This window comes from Castor canadensis, chromosome 4 (genome assembly GCF_047511655.1).
Source record: "Castor canadensis chromosome 4, mCasCan1.hap1v2, whole genome shotgun sequence".
NCBI lineage: Eukaryota > Metazoa > Chordata > Mammalia > Rodentia > Castoridae > Castor > Castor canadensis.
In genome coordinates, this window is record NC_133389.1 from 142,005,094 (window position 1) to 142,025,837 (window position 20,744).

Here is a 20,744-nt window from a genome sequence, read left to right on the forward strand (position 1 = left end):
ACAATATATCATAGTTGATTTTACACCTTCCATCATTCTCCTTTATTACCCCTCCTCCCATTCCTGGAACAGTTTCAACAGATTAGGGTAGGCTTCTTAATGCTCACTGTATCTCCATTTGCAACTCTATTTCTACATGATGCAAAGCTATCATATATGGTCCCTAAAGCAACTGGGGATTATGTAAATAATAAGTAAATTGTGTAAACAGGTTAAAACATTTAATGGGGTTAAAAAAATGAAAGAAAAATGACACACTAAGTTGTACTTGGGCCTAAGACAAATAAAGATACAGACACAGAAAATTCTATGGTGTGGCTTTGAATAAGTTAGGATGTCTTGATGGAAGCCCATGCTCAAATTGATTTATATAACAAGAAAATGTTTCATGTGTTAAAACAAGGCCCAGAAGAGGGCAGGCAACAGAATTAGTTGAGTTAGTAGCTCAATGATGTTATGAAGTGTCCAAGTTTTTTTTTTTCTGTCTTTCGGTTCAGTTGGCTTTGATATGTTGGGTTTGCTGTAAGGTTGGCTCCCTTCCTGGCAGCAAGATGGTAGCTCTAGATTCAAAGGGTATTAGATTTTCATGGCTGACCAGAACCAATGATCTAACCTCGAATCAGCACTGGGAAATAAACCTCAAAGAATATTGCATTACTAACGTGATCTCTTAAGGCAGAGTTTAAAATGCAGTAACCCGTGGGCCAAATTATTATTGTAGATGTTTTGGCTGATTTGTGTTTTAAAAAAAAATTGAATGAACTGCTTACATTAAAAAGTCAGAGAATTTACTTTTAAAATTCACATCTCTGGATCATTTTGAAGAATCCAACAGTCTAGTTAACTGTGCCTGTATTCTCAGTTAACTGAAATTGGCTGGAGTGATTAATTATTCCCCTTCAGGCAGAACATTCCAATTCTAGTTTGCAGAGCCTCATCATTCCCTAACATATCACACCTGTTCTATTTTGCTCAGGTTTCATACCAAGTCTCACATTTGTGGAAATTATTCCCAAAGAATAATTTTGAAGAATCCTTGGGTATTTTTGCACCAAAAAACATGATTTTATAGGTATTTCTCTGATGGTTCTAAAGAAATGAGGGCAAGGGTCAGATCTAGCTAGAGAGTGTGTCTTCACAACTCTATTAGTAATTAGCTGTGTGACCTTACTAACTTATAATTTCTCTAGCCATAAAACTTAGCAATTGACATCTCTCACCTAAAGGAATATTACAAAGATAAATAACTTCTCTAACTTCAAAGAAAGGAACGATTTCTTCATTTATATTTTATTAGTGAAAGAATTTCTTTTATATTTGTTTGTCATAGCCAAGAAAAAAAATCACTTTCTCCATAAGGTTTTCAGTTGTTTTAAAACCATTCCTATTCTTTAATAAAAATTTTTAGTTCAGGACAGTTTCATGTGGATTGTCATCTTGAAAAATACAAGGTAATTCTGTTATTTACTAGTTATATCACCAAGCATTAGTTGAACCATTAAAATTTAATATTGGATTTGTAACATTTTCTATACTTATAAGAATTGTTAGAGCTTTAATGGTTTTCAACATTGAAATAAAATTTCTTTTACATAAAATATTTAAAATAGAAAAAAATACAATAAACCATACTTTCCGTATTTGTTTTAGATTTTTTAAATTGCTCTTTTAAGAAATCAATCATTACAGACACAGTTGGAGTTCTCTGTACAACTCTTCAATCCTATTCCCTATTATATATGCCCACAGATAATAGCCATGATATAAATTTGATGTTCATTATTTCTATACATCCCTTAAACTTTTAAACCATATATGTATAAATTGCTTTGTATGTTTTAAATTTTTATGATTATGATGGGTATAAATAATATATGTATATTTGTTTTGTTTTCCTCTCAATATTTTTTGTGACTTAACCACTTTAATATGTGAAACTAGGAATCACTGGTTTTAAATAATGTGTTAGTCTGTTATGGGGAAATATTATTTCAGTCTGTTTTCCTGCTAATAAAATTTCAGTTGTTCCTACAAAGATATTTTTTACACTTCACTATCTGTTGTACTGTCTATGGTACACAGGAATGAAGTGCTACCTCAGAACACACCACATGGTGTTATCCCTACAGGAAGCAGCTCAGTAACAAATCAACCATTGTATTTTTACAGTTCTTGTGTCTTTTAATTGAACAGAGCGGAGGAGATGCTTACTGTAAATGTCAGGATGCTTGACAAATGAAGATACAGTTTGAAGGAATCGATGTTTTCCAGAGTATCAAAACTGATTCCTCTGTACCCTGGTACATCAAAATGCATTTTGCATTTTGAGTTTTTTTAGCTCTATAAATAGTGATTTCCATGGAGGTCAGTAACTGGTATCTAAATTGGTAATATGATCTTACCATCAGATGAGCATAAATAGATAAATTTTCAGGCTCTTTTTTCTCTCTCAGGGTTTAGAAAATGTGACAAATTTCAGAGGTTCAGTCCACATTAAATTTCATAGTCCCAAACCAACCATAAAATAATTGATATGGGGTTCATATTTCAAACCACTGTTAATTTTCTCCACTTAAAAGCTCAAATATTATGGCATATTGAGTTATTAATCAAATGTCTGTTTATTGAACTTTGGTTTTAATTGTCTCTAAAAGGCAATGCTATTCTGATAGACATTCTCTCTGTTCACTCAATGGTTTTCAGTCTCAACTGCTCTGTAGGTTTCAACTGCTTTTAGAGGTTCTTAAATACTCTTCACAATCCATATTGGTTTCCTGGCTGTCATGTCTTTTTTATTCAGATTGGTTAATTTATCAGACAGCTTAAGCTAAATCATTCTCTGATAATGACCTTCAACTCTAAAGGAAGGTCTAAATAAAGTTTATTTCTCTTGGTGAAATTTGTTAATCATAGTCATCTATGCTCCATCTTGCTCCATCACTCTGGGACCCAGGTAAAGAAGCACACCCTCTCTGGAACATGCCATTCTTGTTCCAAAAGGAAAAGAGAAATGACACAACCAAGTTATAATTCAAAGTTTCCACTTAGCAGTGTTACATTACTTCCTCTCACATTTCATCAAGGTCAAGTCTGCCATCCAAAAAGATGGAAAGACAAAGTCTTCCTGGGAGGGAGAAAAATACTTGGGAACAATTATACAGTCTACCGCAAAGGTCATTTTCTTCACAGGCAAGAATCTTTTTGACCAACTTTTGGACTACTTACAAAATCAATTTTTTTTTTAGGTTTTACTAATATATAACTAAGTCTTTCTTAAGTTTGGGATGAGGTTTAGTTGATTTAACTTTTCTATGGATACACAGAAAAATAAAATTGCTTTGAAAAATTAATGAGCATTTGGAAGTCCCATGAATGTAACTGTGATCTAAGTACAATATAAACTTAGAATCTTTACCTTATCAGTCTGAATGAAGGAAAATAGCTGCTTCCTACTCTACTCTCATTCCAACCACAAGGAGACCCTCAAAAAGAACTGCATATAGTATTACAAGGAAGACCTGTCTAATGTGCTGCTCAAATTCAAATCTTTTCATTTTTGTGTAATGTTGCAATTAAGATAGTTTAGTTTCATTTACATAGTTGACAATTTGAGAAAGCTAATGAAAAGGCTGAAAATGATAGATCTTTAAAATAAAATTGCTTTATGTTAAGATATTTGTGACATATACATCCAAGGCTTTTATTTTCTCCTAGAGATTCTTCCTTCTTTAGAGTAATTTTAAAAATTATTTGTAGGTATCCGGCACATTGGGCACTGAGCCAAGCTTCCATTACTTTGACTATCCTTGCAGTATTCCATTTCTATTTAAAGATACTTTGGAGATTGTTGCTTTGTTTTCTAAAAATGAAGTAAGTGATCTCATTTTGGAGTGCTAACTACTTCTTAAATGATATTTTATGTTGAAAAGGTTTAAAACAATTCTCAGTTCGACTTTTCAGTAATGGGCATGGCAACCAAACACATTGTACAATAAAACTTATTCAACCATAAGATGATATAATAGTAGTCAACATAGAGAGCCACTGGAATTGTTCTAAGTGCTTACATGTATTGCTCATTTAATCCTCAAAATAACCTTATGGATAAGTACCAATATTATCCTCATTTTATAGATGAGTGATTCACAATACTGACTTCAATATAGATCTAATTTCAGCATTGGAAAAATAAGGCATGTTTAGCAGGGTTTTTCAGCAAGGCCCAATCAGCCAGTTAAAGCAGGAAACCAACAGAAGAAAGGGAAGTAGTAGCAGAAACTTGTTTAGAAGTTTCCTGAACATTCTATTCTCCAAATAGAAGAATTTCAAACAAACAAACAAAAAAGGCTTATGAGATTCTCTTAAGCTGTTAGTCAAGGGAGAATTACTTTTTGCTTACTTCTATGTCAACAAATAATAATCATTCAGTTTTTGTGAAGGGCAAGTCTGAAATGTCTATATGGGTTATGTCATGATCTTGAAACATTAGCCTTTTCTAATCTTCAAAAGAAATGCTCAGAAACATAGAAGCTCAGTAACCAATTTTTTTCAAGTTAGAATAGAAGCAAAATGCAAAAAACTTCATTATTTTCCTCTTTTGGTGGTTGATTATTTCACAATGGTTGTAGACCACAGCACACTATAGGAAAGCTACATTCAGCAGGAGCAAAGAGGAAGTGTAAGGGTAGTTCTGACAACCCAGGCTGTGGAAAGAGACTTTTCTTAGTGTAGATGTTTTGGTTGATTTTTGTATGTGTATAGACAGTGATAGAGTTTGTTTCGTATGATGATATAAACAGCTTATAATTTAACATAGTCAAAAATGCCAGTCCATGGTTCCAAAGTTGTATAATTAAGACATCAATAAAGATAAAAAAATTGTGTAAGATGAAGAAAAGAATCAAATGAAAATAGTCACATTTTTATATAATAAATTTATAATAGTTTCAATTTTATACCTTTTCATTCAGCCTTCTCAAAGAAGGTTAAATGTCAGTAGACTTAATTCTTCTAAGTGTTAGGACTAACATCTGCCTTTTAGCAGCTCATCTTTGAAAGTAGGAAGCTTTACAAAATGGTGTATCACCTTTCCATATATAGTGTATTATGAAGCATCTAACCCTTTAAACTTCGTAAAGAATTTCATAGGATAATTGGAACAACTAAGAAAAACTGGGAAGAAAACAATAACTGGATTGGTCAGTTGCTTGAATGTGGCTGAGAAAAAGGAGATGGTTAAAAGTGATAACTACGTCTATGTATGAAACTGAACAATATTAAGGTTTCTAACTCATTGACAAGTCAGTCTGAAAAGGTCAGGTGGGAGTAGTAGTAGTTATCTTTCCTCCAAAATTTGATGTTTCTTTCCTGAACATATCATTTTTTTTGTGGTTCATCACATTTTTTGTGATAAGTGACATTAAGTGGTTATAAAAGCCACACAAATCATTTGCACTTAACTGATTTTTTTAGAAAGGTGATTAAGTGCTTTACACATGATCTCTTTTTCCACGTTCTTTCAGTTAAACACATAGAAAAAAATTTAAACTTGGCAAGGCTGCCACGTGGCAAAGGTCACATAAACTGTAGGCACAGTCAGATACCCTAGTTACTAATCTATGTCATATTTTAACATTCATTATATTACTAAATCTAGTGATCAATTAATGATGCACCAGTTTATAAACCCTTCCTGGTTTATAAACTGTATCCCATTGACCTTTGTGGATGTATGTATTTCAACCTATTTGTTTCAGGAAATCATCTAAAAACATTTTTATGTTGGAGTGGAATGACAGAGTCTGATTCTTGGCGATTTTTCCACCGATTCTAAAGGATAAATGGATAAAATGATGCTGAACGGATAATCAGTATTCAGATGCTTTTTAAAACAATGAAGCAGCTTTTAAAGTAGAAGAATATCTATAGTGCTGCTGTCATCAACCAGCGCTAATACATTTTTGAAGTACTGGTTTGCATTAAAAAAAATTTAGAAAAGGAAACCCTTTTTTTTTTCTCCTGGATTTCTCTTCTCTTTTTGCCCTCCCTCCACATCAAGCCTCTAAATGGCTTAAGTCGCATAGCTGAAAGGATTTTGCTCATTTTTTCCAAAACATTTCACATCTGGGTTGTAGCCAGCCATGGAAAGTTTCAAGCAAATTTAGGAGAAGGATGGAGCTAGTCCAGGCCGCCTTTGTGGGACGGGGGCCCCCGGGAGGAGTCGTCACATGACGCGATCAGACAGCCCGGGGCGGGCGCGGGGGTCGGCTGTGGGGCTGGACAGGCCGAACTCCTACCGCCCGGCCCGATGCCAGCCCAGCCCAGCCAGCTCACTCAGTGCCCAGCCCTTGCCTTGCAGGAGCTCGTGCCCACTGGTCTTCCCCACAGCTCGAGGCCTCAGAGTTCTGGAGCCAAACCCGCTTCATAAATGCGAAACCCTGATCCCACAGTACCAGGCTAGGACGGCCTGCGGCGGCGGGAGGCCAGGGTACTCTGCAGTGGGGCCTGGCTCCCCAAGCCACACACGTCAGTTTGACCCCTCACCCCGCCCGACTCTGCGCACCCGGCGCGGAGAGAAATTTGACTGCTTCTACCGCCAATCACAAGAGAGGTCGAGGCTCTGAGCCAATAGGAGCGGGCGAAGGGGGCAAGCCCCGGCATGGTCCCGCCCCCGGGTGGGTGAGCGCGGAATGTCTTCAGTCCTCCCCTGAGCGTCAGCCTCAGTGCGGTGCCCTCGGCGGTGTGAGCAGCAGCTACTGGAGCGACAACGTCTGGAGCAGCAGCAGCAGCAGCGGCGGCGGCGGCGGCGGCGCAGCTGCGGGAACCGTAGCGGGAACCACACCCACTGTCGCCGACCTTTCGTCTTCTGTCCTCTCACTGTCCCGTCGGAGACCGCATTCCCAGAGGAAAGCGGCCGCCCACGCTCGGAGCATCCTCTCCTGCCCTGCGGGCGCCGACCGACCCGGCGGCATGATGCGGCTGCGAAGCTCGGCGATACTGCGGGACCTGCTCCTGCGGCCGCCCGCCGCTGTCAGTGCGGCCCTAAGGCGGGCGCAGCCCCTCGTCACCCTGTGCCGGCGCCCCCGGGGCGGCGGCGGCGGCGGCGGCGGCGGCGGCCGGCCGGCCACGGGCCCCGCGGGCGCCGCGCGACTCCACCCGTGGTGGGGCGGGGGCGGCCGGCCGGCGGGGCCCCTCGCGGGTGGCCTGTCCAGCTCGCCCTCGGAGATCTTGCAGGAGCTGGGGAAGGGGAACACGCAGCCGCAGCCCGGGGCGTCGCCTCCTGCAGCCCCGCCGGCGCCCGGTCCCAAGGACAGTCCCGGGGAGACAGACGCGTTCGCCAACAGCGAGGGCAAAGAGCTGGTGGCCGCAGGCGAAAAGTGAGTGTCCGGCGAGGCCGGGGAGGCCCGGATCCACTCAGGGCCGGGGCCCGGGGAGGTTGGCGGGTGGGGGGGGAGGACGGGATGGGAGCCCAGGTTCGCGGAAGAGAAAGAAAGCCATGCCAGGCGGCCTGCATCGTCTGCGCCACGTGATTAGGCCCCGCCCGCCCGCCCGCCCGCGCCCCTCCGCCGGGCTCCCACCTCCCCCCCCACCCCTCCGGCACGGGACCCCCTCCGGGGACTCGGATGCCTGATACCCGCTCCCTGCCCGACCCGGGAGGCCCCGGCAACGCCCGCGCCGCGTGCTTGGCGCACCGGCCCGCAGCTGCCGCGCCCGGCCCTTGGTGTGCGATGACACACGCACACGCACATCTTCTGCCGGTGACATTTAGGACTCGGGCGTTCTGCAGAGCTCGTACCCTCCCGGGCCCAAGTTTCAGCTCTGCCTGCCTCCCCTCGTCCCTGCCATTATCCCCCTGGACGCCAGATGTGGCACAGGGTGATTAATACTTGTAAGGTGTCGAGAGCCATCTGGGGCACCGGAAATAATGTTTCAGAAATGAGATTAGCAGGAACAGGGTCATGTGGCCTAGAAGATGAGGCACGCAGCACAGACCACCTGTTTGCATCGGGAGCAGCTTTGGCCTGCTTGGTGTCTTCCAATATAAAAAACAGCCCAAATTAAAATGTGACATTAAAACACTGAACAGTGAGAATCTTGAGTCAAGTAGGCCTTGTGACTTATTTATGATAGGATGTTGACTCATCCTATAGGTGTATAGCACAGTAATTTAGTCTCAGTACATAATTGGTCTTTCTGAAATGAGAAGTGGTCTTTGAATACTTTTGCCCTGTGTATGGGCAAACCTGTTTTCCCAATCTAGGTAAACATTTACTTGTCTGCTTTCTTTATATCCTACTGTTTTTATGACTTTATACTGACACAGTATGTCTTGTTTTTTGCCTTTTGTTCTATTTCCAGCCCTAGAGTACCTTAAATCAAACTGAAAGTATAATTACTGTTAAACTCAGACCTTCTTGATGTTTCCTGTAATTGAAGTTGTGACCTTCCTAAAACGTTCCTAATTACAGTTTTCCCGTACTGAAAAATATTAAGAAAAAAAAAAAAAAACACCTGATAATGGACATAATTTGTGGTATTCTGTAATAATGATTTTGTACCACAAAGTAGACTTATGACTATGGGCACTGTTATTAATGTTTAGAGGGTTCAAATCCATTCCATTGTTTTTAATTTTTAGCTAGACTTTCATTACATTTGCACCTCTCCCTAATATTTTAGTGACTAGAATGTGTATACTTAATTTCATCAGGGACTCACTTTAACATCATCTGCTTTACCAGGCATGTAATAAGAGTTTAAATAGGTGTGCCCAGAGTTCACAGAATTGCAAAGTGCACTTACTACCACTTAAAAGTTATCCTTAAAGGCTGCAGGATGGGAAGTGCTTTCTGTTAAAAATAAGAGTTTGGTTCTGTTTGTCTTTTCAGTGGCTCTAAGGCCATTTTTTCTCTTACTGTCAGATAAGAGATTAAACTTTTGTGATTTACTTGTTTTCCAAAAGTTTCTGGTGTCTTTTTCTTCTTGATTTTTTTTTTTTTTTTTTTTTGGTGGCACTGAGGTTTGAATTTGGGGTCTCATACTTGCTAGGCAGGCACTTTTACCAGTTGAGCCACTCCAGCAGCCCATCTGTTGTCTTTTTAATAAGAAGTCATCTCATAGCAATAACTTTGGAACATTATTTTGGCTAATGTCCCATCTTACTCCTCGTCCAAAACAAGAAAAGAAAAACAGTCTAGGGAGGGAATTCCTCAAAAAGGTTTTCACAAATGCCCTGGGAGTTTAAGTGCCAATAGGATAACCTTGTTTTCATTAGTTGGAATGAGAAGCTTATGGGTCGTGTGTGTACCAAAATTTGGATGATAGGTAGACAGGAGCAACTCTGATATTAGATCATCCTGAGAGCTTTCAATCAAGGATTTGTTACAAGAGTGAAGCCCAGCTGTCTTTGATTTACATATAACATGAAGTGAAAAAGAAAACATTTTAATTTGGTTGAAATTTCTCTTTCTTCAATGATCTGGTTCCCAAGCATTTTCCTCCTTTGACTCCTTCCATTTTTGTCTTCACATGAAACACGTTTCTTTTGTTCTGGGAGTTTGGCTTCCATTTGATCCTGTTACCCTTCCTAATGCTCAGCTTCCAAAGCATAGGTCATCTTCAGTCAGCAGTCCACCTGAAATGCCAGCACTCAATCGGGACTCTGACAGACTTTATAGAGCATTACAAAAAGGAATAGCCATGTGAAAACTAAATGAGTTACCATTTTGTAAAAGGCTTAGAATAATGGTTGGTATGTGTTAAAAGGTATATAACCGTTTGCTCACTAAATGAGAATAAAATTGCCTCATTTATTATAAAACCTGTCAAGAGCATTGGCTTTTGAATTTAATATGAGAATGTTTTATTTTTAGTTTATAGAAAACAGATCCTCTTGACAAATTGTACATCTGTCCTATATAAAACTATGATGTGATTTATACTATTTACCTTCTTACTTTGCTGGTAAATAAGGTCAGAGCAACTTTAATGCTTAACCACAGCAATTTCATTTGCTCCTGTGGTTGGGATATTTACTTTTCTTTCTTTAGTTCTGACTTTATATATATACACACACTTTTAAAAAATCTTACCTTAGGTTGTAGAAGGAGTTGGAATATAAGCATGTTACCCAATTATCTCTGTTTTCCAAAAAAGCAGTGGAACTCATCAAATCAGTATCATCTTAGCATGTCATTTCCTTCACATGCCTTCAGTCTGAAAATCATATACATCTAAAAATGACTACCATCTAAAGATCATATAAAAATGTATAATATGACTAATATGTAAAAATCATGTAGAAATATATATAATATATGAATTGTATATAATTTTTGCTCTGATTTCCCTGTAGTAGTAACTTATTAATTTTGTTGCTACTACTTATTTTGTCATTTTAATAAAAGACCAAGTTTGCTTGGCTCTCTTCATTTTTTTAAAAGTTGTTCTACCTGCTTTCCCAGTTCTTTTTGGGTTTCCTCACTGCATCTTTCCCACCCATCTACCTTCTCGACAGCATATCTGTTCTTTTGGCTTTGACCCTCATTTGTGTGTAGGTAATACTTAAGCTCTTAATCCAAATTTTATTATGGATCCAATTTCATCATGATGACTTCAACAATCTGATGATTTCCCACATATCTGATGACTTCAAATTTAAAATCTGTACCTCTCTATCCATCTTTTTTACTAATTCAATCTATTTTTCATACTGTTAGATTAATTTTAGAGTTTTAATTTAAAATATCATGCCCGGCCAGGAATGGTGACACATGCTTATAATTCTGGCATTTGGGGCAGAAGGATCTGTGAGTTTGAGGTCAGCCTGGGCAACATAGCGAGTTCAAGAACAGATTGGAATGAATCTTATATCATAGTCACAAATTATTTTGGCATTTAAGAGTTTTGATTAACTTTCATGTTGATGCTTGCCTAATATGGACATTTTAATCTGATTTATATTTTCTCAAGCACTACATGCATAATTTCTGTAAAGCCCAGAAGTGCCTGTCCTATCTTAGTGAAGAATCCTAGGAAAGGGCCAGAGGGAGGGATGTGAAAGAACACCTTTTGTTTGGACATTTTGTTTTTTAGTTAGAAAAGAGGTGGACTGGGTCTGTGGCTCAAGTGGTGAGTGCCTGCCTAGCAAGCTTGGCCCCCAGTACTGCCAGAAAAGGAAAAGAGGTATATAACAGAGAGGGATTAGGCTGGAAAAATATCAGTATATACTCCTTACGGAATATGTAATTTATACAGGGGCAAATTAAGAATATTTATTCCCTTAAAATAGCAAGGAGATCATTTTTCCTCTTTGTTAGATTCACAGATGTTAAATCAAGTGATCCAAAAGAGGTGGGAAATAGGACCTCTTGTGTGACTGGTAGAAGTATAGGTTAGTTTAGCTATTTTGTAAGGCAGTTTGGTAATATCTGTTAAAAAACTGCATACCCATTATATAGAAATTGTATGTTTACATATCTGCATGAAGACATTTAAAATGCATATTTTTAATTATGCAAGTATAATTTAAAACATTTAAATATAAAAATATAAGCAAAAATGATTTCACCTAGCTAAAGACACTATGGTGTTATGTTTTGGTAATTCATGGTTCTTAATAAATGGGAAATGAAGGTAAAAAAAATTGTTACTTTGTGTACTGTGAGAATTGAATTTTAAAGTATAATTTTATAATACTTAGGCATTTCAGCAAACATTGCATAGGGTCAATAGAACAGTACTGATAAGAAGTTGAAATGGTATTTGGCAGATGTAGATAATACATTTTGGAACTGAAAGACAGACTGTCTTTTGAAGTGGATTTTAAATGCTTTTTTGATCCATTTGTATTGCATTTAAATTTCACTTCTAAAAATAAACATTTATAATACTCTTAAAGATCAAAAGTACATCCAATTTTCCTGTGGACTTCTTAATCATCCCATTTTTTATTTGTAGTTTTTTAATATTAAAATTTTTCTCTAGGTCATGGTCATCAATGAGTTTAAACCAGCAATTGGTAAACATGTACATGATCTGTAATCAACAAAAAAATGTATATTAATATTTAGATGAAGTTCATTGAAAGAACAAAAGTTAGATCCTGAAGTTTAGTCTCTGAGTTTTAGCTTCTTGTTTTCAGACTTTGTTGTATAGAGAAGTCTTTCTTCCTCAAAATCAGCTAACTCAGGAAGTGATTACCAGATAGAATTAACCTTTTATGACACAGTGATATATAGGCAAAAAAGGGAAGAGGACCCTGTTTTAGTCTGAAAAAAAGGTAAATATCACCTTGAAGAGAAATTTTCTGAAGCCACTGTAGGTTTCTTTGTGTTTTGATAGTTATTTGAAAGGTATCAGCAAAAGGCTATACTATATTCTTGTGATATTTGAAGTAAAGAACAATTCCGACTATAGAAACTGAAAGTCAAATAGTAGGATTTCCATTCTTAAAGGAGCCCCAATAATCTTAAATCCTATAATAAGTCAGGGTTATGTTTTAGAGTTACATGTATCTTTCATCTTTTAAGTCTTTTGCTAGTAGGAGAATGTTTAAGAACGATGAGGAAACAAATATATTTGTAAAAATAGTTACTAATTATTGGTATCTCTCAGTTTTGTACACAGCTTTCAGGTAGAGAGTTACTACAATTTTCCCCTGGAATCTACTCAGGTATAAAATTGCTTTGGTTATGAAACAGTGCCTATGACTGATAACGGTGCTTGGCAATTCTCTGACTTTTTACAACAAAGTGAAGTAGAATGTTAATGTGTCTTGGCTTCCTTTGGGAAGTACATGACATTTATTATTGCTTACCGATTTCTGAAGAAATGTTTGCAGTGGAAGCACTACTTTCAACACATACAACTGTGGATTTTGCATAATGAATAAAAAGTTGATAGCTCTTAGGATTTGGAAGTACATTTTTGTCTACCAATTTCTGTAGGCTTCTAAAGATTTTAAACTTGTCTTATTTTGACTGACAGGTACTTCCTTTGATTTATCCGTAGGAGTTGCTAAAAATGAGTACAAACTTTCTGAGGAACAATTTTTAAGTTGTATGAAGAGCTCATAAATTATTCATACCTCTTCAGGAATCTAGGCTAACAAAATAAGCTGAACTGTAGGTAGATTTATTCCCTAACATTTTTGGTGCAGTGTTCCATATATTTGAGAAAAATAGTGGAAAATTTGTGTTCAACATCAGTGGAATGGTTAAATAAATTATGGCATATCCATAATGAAAATTCTCTTATTCAGCCATTTCAGATGTATAGAGGAACATTTTAGGGATATAAGTAAAGGAAATATTAGGCTAACAGAATACAAAATTTTCTATGAAGTATGGTATCAGTTGATCTTAAGGTTAAAAAAAAAAAGCTTCCAGAAAGTAATAGAAGGAAATAAGACAAAAACATTAGCAGTTGTGGTTTATGAGAATAGGCATTGTTTTTCCTGCCTCTTTATGTTTACTTTTAAGATTTCCCATTTTGTGTGGGAAACTTCTAAAACAGTAGAAAACATCTAAAACCAGGGAAACCTCATCTATTAAATTTTGAACTCTGTTGCCTAGTCTCCTACCCTAATAATCCTGCTTCTGGTTGTATAAAGATTATCTAAAAATTTTTACATTGAAAAAATTGTATAAGAAGAATATGGGTGGATTTGTATAGGTCCTATTTATCATTATCCAGTCATAGTCACTATTCTTACACATCAAACTTTTAATATTCTAATCTATTCTTGGTGTCTCTTTAGGAAATGTTCCATATTTCTATGTCATATTAAAACATTAAAATGAGTAGAGTTTAACATTTCTTGTTCAACTTACCTTTATTATGAGGAAGTATTTACTATGCTACAATACAGTGATGCTTTAAGACAAGTGTTGGTAAACTTTTTCTGTAAAACATTCTCAGTTTTTTCTGGTCTCTTAGAGTTACTCAGGTCACCTGTGATACAAAGCAGCCGCAAACAATAGGTAAATGAATGTGACTGTCTTTCAGTGAAACTTCATTTACAAAAAGGTCCCTGCTGTAGTTTGTTTACCCCTGCATATTTAGTTGTAAGGGGATCTTTTGTAGCCCGATTTTTTTCTGCTTTTGAGTGAGTTTCTTTTTACGTAGATTTTTGTATCTTATATCAGTTGCTGCATCTTGTTCCTGTCCTCTTGTCTTCACTTTAACAATCCTCCTCACTTTTAAACTTCTGTACATAATAAAAATTTATCATTTGAACCATTCGTAAGTGTACAGTTCAGCAGCATTAAATACATCCCTAAGCTGTGTTAAAAACCCAGATGATTACACTTCTGTGTAAAATAAAAGTACAGAAGTCCTGAGTGAGTTAAGCTTATGATCTTACTTTATTGTAGAATTTAGGACATCTATTTTTAGCAACTCAGAAACAATTAGAATGGGAAGTGACTTTATTTATTTATTTATTTTTGCAGTGGGGCTTGAACTCAAGGTCTTCACCTTAGCCACTCCACCAGCCATATTTTTGTGAAGGGTTTTTCAGAAAGGATCTCACGGACTATTTTTATTTTCCCAGGCTGGCTTTGAATTGTGATCCTCCTGATCTCTGCCTCCTGAGTAGCTAGGATTACAGGCGTGAGCCACTGGCACCCAAATGGAAGTGACTTTAAAGAATACTTAATTCCATGTCATCTTACATATTTTTATAAACTATTGAAAGATAGTAATTATCTAACGAGTTTCATATAGGAGTAGGACTTTTTTTTTACTATTATTTAATAAGTTCTTTATTGAATTTATTGCATTTTTAGATTCATACTTAAATCTAAAAATTTTTCAACATTTTTTTTTTTCCACTATCTTCTGTTATATACTATATAGGGTGTTACTCAGCTCTACTTGACTACTTCCTTGACAAGAGTTCACTGCTATAGGGGGCAACCCATTTCATTTTCATAGCTGTTTCATTTTTCCTTATGTATAGGTGAAGTCTGCTTTTTAGTTTTTTTGAACAAGTCATTTGTAGTGGTAAGTGTTTACAGTGACAGAATTCACACTGTATTTGTATTTTTCGAAATTGAATGTGTTATTTAGAGATACTTGGCTGACAGATTTTGTTGTTGCAAAGACTAACAGAGTTGTGCATTATGGATGCGATATGTCCAGGTCCTAGTCTTCCCACTGGACACAGGTAGACTGTCTCCTGGTTAAACATCTGATGTTGGACACATACGTACAAATTGCTGTAACTGATATGGTCCTCCAGACCACTTCCTTGTGTAAAGCTGGCTTTTGTGCTTTTTATTTACTGTGTCCTATTTTTAAAGAAATTTCTTCATTAAAGTCCAATGAAAACAGCAGCCTTTATTTAAAGTAATCTCTTGCTTTGTACTGATTGCAGTTTCAGTAAGGCAGAACAAAAATTTAGTCATCTAACATAAGTATGTCCCTTACTTGCATTTGGCTTAGAAATTCTTTGGTAGGTATGCAACCTCGTCTTTCATTATTCTTAATAAACTGCAAGTATTCCTCCTAAAATAGAGTGCTAACAACTGAGCACAAGTCAGTGTACACATAGATGGCGTCTAGGATTAGAAACAAAGGGCCAGTTTTCGAGGATTACTTCTGGTCTGACTATTTACTTAGTGAGTTAGTTGTGTGACACTGGTAACAGGTTGCTTGACTTTGATGAGACTGTGCCTTTATCTGTAAATTGAGGTGAATTAACCCACCTTAGGTAAGATGACAAAGTGAAAGTCTTTTTTTTTTTTTTTTAAGGAAACAATAAGGGGTTAAAAAGATGTTTTATTTTAAAATTCCACCAATAATTAGCCCTAGAGCAAAATGACTTGGCTCATAAGAAGAATTTGTCACCTTGTCACACATTCATTCAACTTTCAACCTGGCAGGTTTATTCTGCTCATTTGCTGGATGTTGATGGATATTTGCCATCTAAGACCCATAATTTTCAAATGAATATACAAATAAAAAGATCACTTTTTTTTGTATTCTTAGTAGTAGATCTCATTTTTTTGTTATAATTGAAAACTAATGTTTTTGAATTACTTCATTTTCCTTCTTTCACTGACAGTTTTTTACCTATTAGATTTTGAACTGATGGAGTGAGCTTGCAGAATTGCTTCTAGTTTTAAATGAGAAAGATTCTTGATTTCCCCCATCTTCGTCAAACCAAAATCAAATGTTTCATCTGTACTTTCTAATACTTTTATTAATTTCTACCCTAGTACTTGCCATATTACTGTAGTCTTCTAGACAGCAACCTTATTTTATTCATCTTTATATCCACAATGATTGGCACATAAGAAAAGTGCAAAACTTAGTGATGTCTGTAAGTGAGTGCTAAAAAGAGTACAGAATCTGGACAAAAAGTCTCATGAAACAACTGCGGTGATCACTACTACATTAAAAGTCTAGGGAAAGGCAGCTTCTACACAGAAGGCACGGTAGGTTTTTAAAAAAAGCAAGACTTACCATAAGTAACCAGTTATATTTGGGAATTATAAGAAGTTAGGGATATAGAGAGCAAAACTTAATTATAGAGAACTGAAGGCCAGACTGAGTGGTCTGCATTGTCCTTTGGTATTGAGAAGCTGATTGGTTGGTTGATAGAGTGAAAACATTGCCTGTTTGCACATTTCAGAAGTTGGCCCTGAATTTATACTTCTAATGAATAGAAGGTCTCCTCATTTATTGGTTGATTTTCATCTCTGAAAATGAGGCGTTATAATAGCTTATAGGTGGAAGAAGCAAGTTCTTTAATTCACAGATCTTGTGCTTTAGCTGCTAGTTTTTGTAAACAACCAGGGAATACCTCCCTGCATCCCTTTAGTATGTTCCCTTTGCCAGAAATCCCATTCTGTTGCCAAGCGTGCACCTTCTACTCATCTTTAAGGTTTAGCTCAAATACCATCTGTTCTAAAAAAACAGCTTTTATCTTTTTTTTGATAAATTGCTAGTTAAAAAATATGGAGATATTAGGAGTGATGACAGAGCAAAAAGAACACAGAAACCAAATAAATTCATTATAATTTAAGATACTATTTCATATAATTATATGATTGACACAAATGTTTTTTCAGAAAAATATGAGGAAAAATGACTCATAGATAAACACATTTTAAATGAAGCAACAACAGAAACTAAAAGGAGGAATTTGTTTTAAAATTTTCTCTTAAAGAAAATGGCTGGTTCAGCAAGACATTTCAAAGGTGAATCTTTGCAAAACTAAAATAAGTATTAGGGGAAAGCCTTCCTTTTTTAGCCCACAGTGAAGGCATAGTTCAGTGACTGAATCTCTTAGCTCCTTTTTTTGTAATTTCTCATTATATCCATGTCTCATTTTTGTAAAAAATGCTGCCCCTGCTCCACATGCTAGGCAGGTACTCTATTGGTGAATAATATCCCAGCCTTTTTTTGTAAGGCTTAATGTAGAGGAAGGAATGGGTAAAAGAAGGAATAATATTGTAATGAAATTAGAGAGGGAAAAAAGAATGAAAGTTGGAGGAATAAAAAGTTGTAAAATAGATTTTTCCTTGAATTTGCTTATGTGTATATCCTATTTTCGTTGCTGAGTGTCATAACCATTTCATGTTAAAATGTTAAAATGCAATCGGAGTCTGGAGATTATTGATTTTTTTTTTTTGTGGTACTTAGGGCTTCACACTTGCTAGGCAGGCACTGTACTGCTTGAACCACTCTTCAGCTCTATCAGTAATTATTAATATTGTACGATTTGAAAGCCTGCTATAATCTATTTTTGACATTAAAACTTACTTCTGAGATTTGTTAATTACTCTGTAGTTTTTGAAACTGAGTTTTTAGCTTCTGAATTTTAATAGCAAAATATATGATTGTGAAGACAAAGACAATTTAGGGGAGAAAAAAGATCTTTGGTGTAATTTCTACATTTTGCAGTTTGAGAAGACTATTTGAATTCTGTTTACTAAGTCATTTTCAGATGAGTCTCAGCTTTTAAATGATGAGATATGTAGTAGTTTCTTTTTATCAGTGTTGATAATTTATTTTGTGAGCATATGTGTTAGACAAGGCTTAAATTCTCTTTTATGGGTAAAAATTAGTCTCTGTTCCAAAAGTAAATATTTACCCTTTTTGCTAGCTATGGCAATAACATGGTCATTTTAATTTTTTTGCACCATGTACCATAGGCTAAAGATGTGTATATTTTGTTATTTACATAGCTTTTAGACAAAGCAAATACCATTTACTGCTGTGATAAACATGCAGAAAGCTTATTCTGCAGTTTTTTAAAATGATAAACTACTTCTATCTGAAGTTTATCTGACAAACCACTTTCTGTAAATAATTGGGATGTTATTATCCACTGGTGTTTTGACAGCTGGTTCAATTTTTCTTTAAATATTAGGTCATCAGTATTATTGAACTCAGTTTAATGTATTAGATCAGCATAAGACATAGAAAACTTATTTTAGCTTATAACTTAATAACTAGGTAGTAAGTTAGAGAACCACCAGAGTATAGTGATAAATAATTTGGACTCTGGATTCAAAGGAACAGGGATTCCAAATTCATTTCTGCTACTGTGCAACCTTAGGAAGTTTCTTAACCTCTCTGAATTTTGTTTCCTCACCTGTGAAATAGAGATATTCTTTTTTTTCTTTCAATGATTTTGTTGAGTTCAATTTACCAGGAAATATATCATGTTTTATATGATTACTATATCTGCCATAAGATCATTAGAGGATTAAATTAGAATGCATCTAAAACACTTAGTATAGTATTTAGAACACAAGTGATCAATAAATTTCAGCTATTAATAAAATATCACAGATACATTTTTGATGTCTAAAAGCAAAAATTGTTTCAGAGAATAGTTCAGACATGTCATTAAATTTTAAATTGATAATCCTCTTTCTGCCTTAATTTCAAAAAAATTGATGTGAAATTCATATATTTTAAGATTGATTTTAAAAATCAAAATTGGGTGTAATAATTTTGAAAACGAAAAATATTAATGTCAATGTTCCTTTTAGGTGAAATTTTATATGTATAAATGTACATGCTTTGTGAATTAATTCTATATTCTATTGTCTTTTAGATAGAAATACAGAGATCACTAATTGTATTTTGCAAAGTAATTATATTAGGAATTAAATAATTCAGTCTTACTAACATATGAAATTACTATATAATCCTTAAGTAATGTCTAGGAAAGCTCTTTTTAATACTACAGAAGCATAATTTTAAACAGACTTATGCTGTGTGTCAGTTTCTTTTAAACAAAAGTAATGTATATAATTTCTGTATGAAAGTTGCCATTATACTTATGACTGATTTAGAATTGACTACTAAGTTCTAAATTTAAGAAAATTAGTATTCCCTACCTCTCTCATATTATTTTTCCTGAAGTATAGGTAAAATCCTTTCCTTAGTATTTTATACACTCACATAAGTACATATATAAACACGTTTTCCTCAGACATTTTTTTTTTCTATTCTTTTCTTTTTAATGGTGCTAGGGATCAAACCTAGAGCCTTGCACATGCTAGGCAAGTGCTCAAGCACTGAAGTGCATCCCCAACCCTCCTCAGACATTTCAATAAGTCGTGGTAGGTAGGGACGGGGATTGGTCTGTTTTAGGCCTATACAATATTACTGTTGTATTTATGATAATCATTGGTGTTCAGAATAATGAAATGTATTCAGTTTCTGAGCCAAAGAAAGACATTGGGTAGGTTCGTTATAATTTGTTTACTTGCAAGCTTTTCTTTTACCACTGAAAAGTTGTTAATCTTAGGATATTATTGTTATACTAGTTTAATTAATTAAAACTTTAGTGTTTTTTATGGTAGAATTTTTTTACCCTCAGTGGTACTGGGGCTTGAATTCACCTTGAGCCACTCTACCAGCTCCTCCCCCCCGCCCCCCCCCCTTTTTTTTTTTTTTGTGAAGGGCTTTTTCATGATAGGGTCTTGCAAACTATTTGCCCCAGCTGACTTTGAACTATGATCCTCCTGATCTCTGCCTCCCACATGAGCCACCGGCGCCTAGCTAGAATTTTTGTTTTAATAGTCTTTATGATTTGTGGAATTTGATCTGGTTATGTAAACTTCGATTGCTTTAGAAATACCTATAACTTCATCTGTTGCATACTTAACTCTGCCAGGCAGTGTTCTAGAGATACTGAATTTATTAAGGTTGATCCTCTCAACCTTTCAAGGTGGATACTATAGCCCCCTTTCTCAGATGACAAAACTGAGTTATAGAAAGGTTATTTGATTTACCTAATGCTACATACCTAGATTATACCCAGGATTCAAAAATGGGTATGCTTGATCTTAACTGCTCTCTCTCAAATTTTACAGTCAGGTTCACTATTTAAATAGTATATAAAGATAGTAATCATGTTGGAAAAAAATAAAAACAAAGTAATGACTCTACAGAACTCCATAATTAGTACTGATTGATTGCATTGGACTTTCATGATGCAGTATCACCATAGTAGATAGCTAGGTATTAGCACACTAGAGTTGGTAATTGAGATTTCAAAACCTGGGATTTAAAAATACCTATGTATATTTCACTTGTTTCCAGTGTGGTTTCTAGTGGTAATGATTTGATTTTGGTCTATCAGTGTTCATTATAACTACAGTCTTGATGAATAGATCAACTCAGCTATAGTCTGATTCAATTATTTAATATAGTGGTCTTAGTTAAAATGCTTTAGAATGTTCACACAAAGATTAATTTTGTATTTTTTCCTTTCC

The 20,744-nt window shown here is 36.0% G+C and overlaps 1 protein-coding gene across 4 annotated transcripts in view; it reads left to right on the forward strand.

Annotated features, from left to right (window-relative positions):
- Positions 1–6,706: 6,706 nt before the first annotated feature.
- Positions 6,707–20,744, forward strand: part of Gls (glutaminase) — a 73,893-nt gene continuing 59,855 nt past the window's right edge. For 2 of the 4 annotated variants that reach the window (XM_074071293.1, XM_074071292.1), the window contains exon 1: positions 6,827–7,376. In XM_074071293.1, the coding sequence (XP_073927394.1) occupies positions 6,970–7,376 (407 nt within the window). In that variant the 5' untranslated portion in view covers positions 6,827–6,969. Of the gene's footprint in view, positions 7,377–20,744 lie in introns of all 4 variants that reach the window. The other 2 variants (XM_074071291.1, XM_074071289.1) reach the window with 2 other exon arrangements.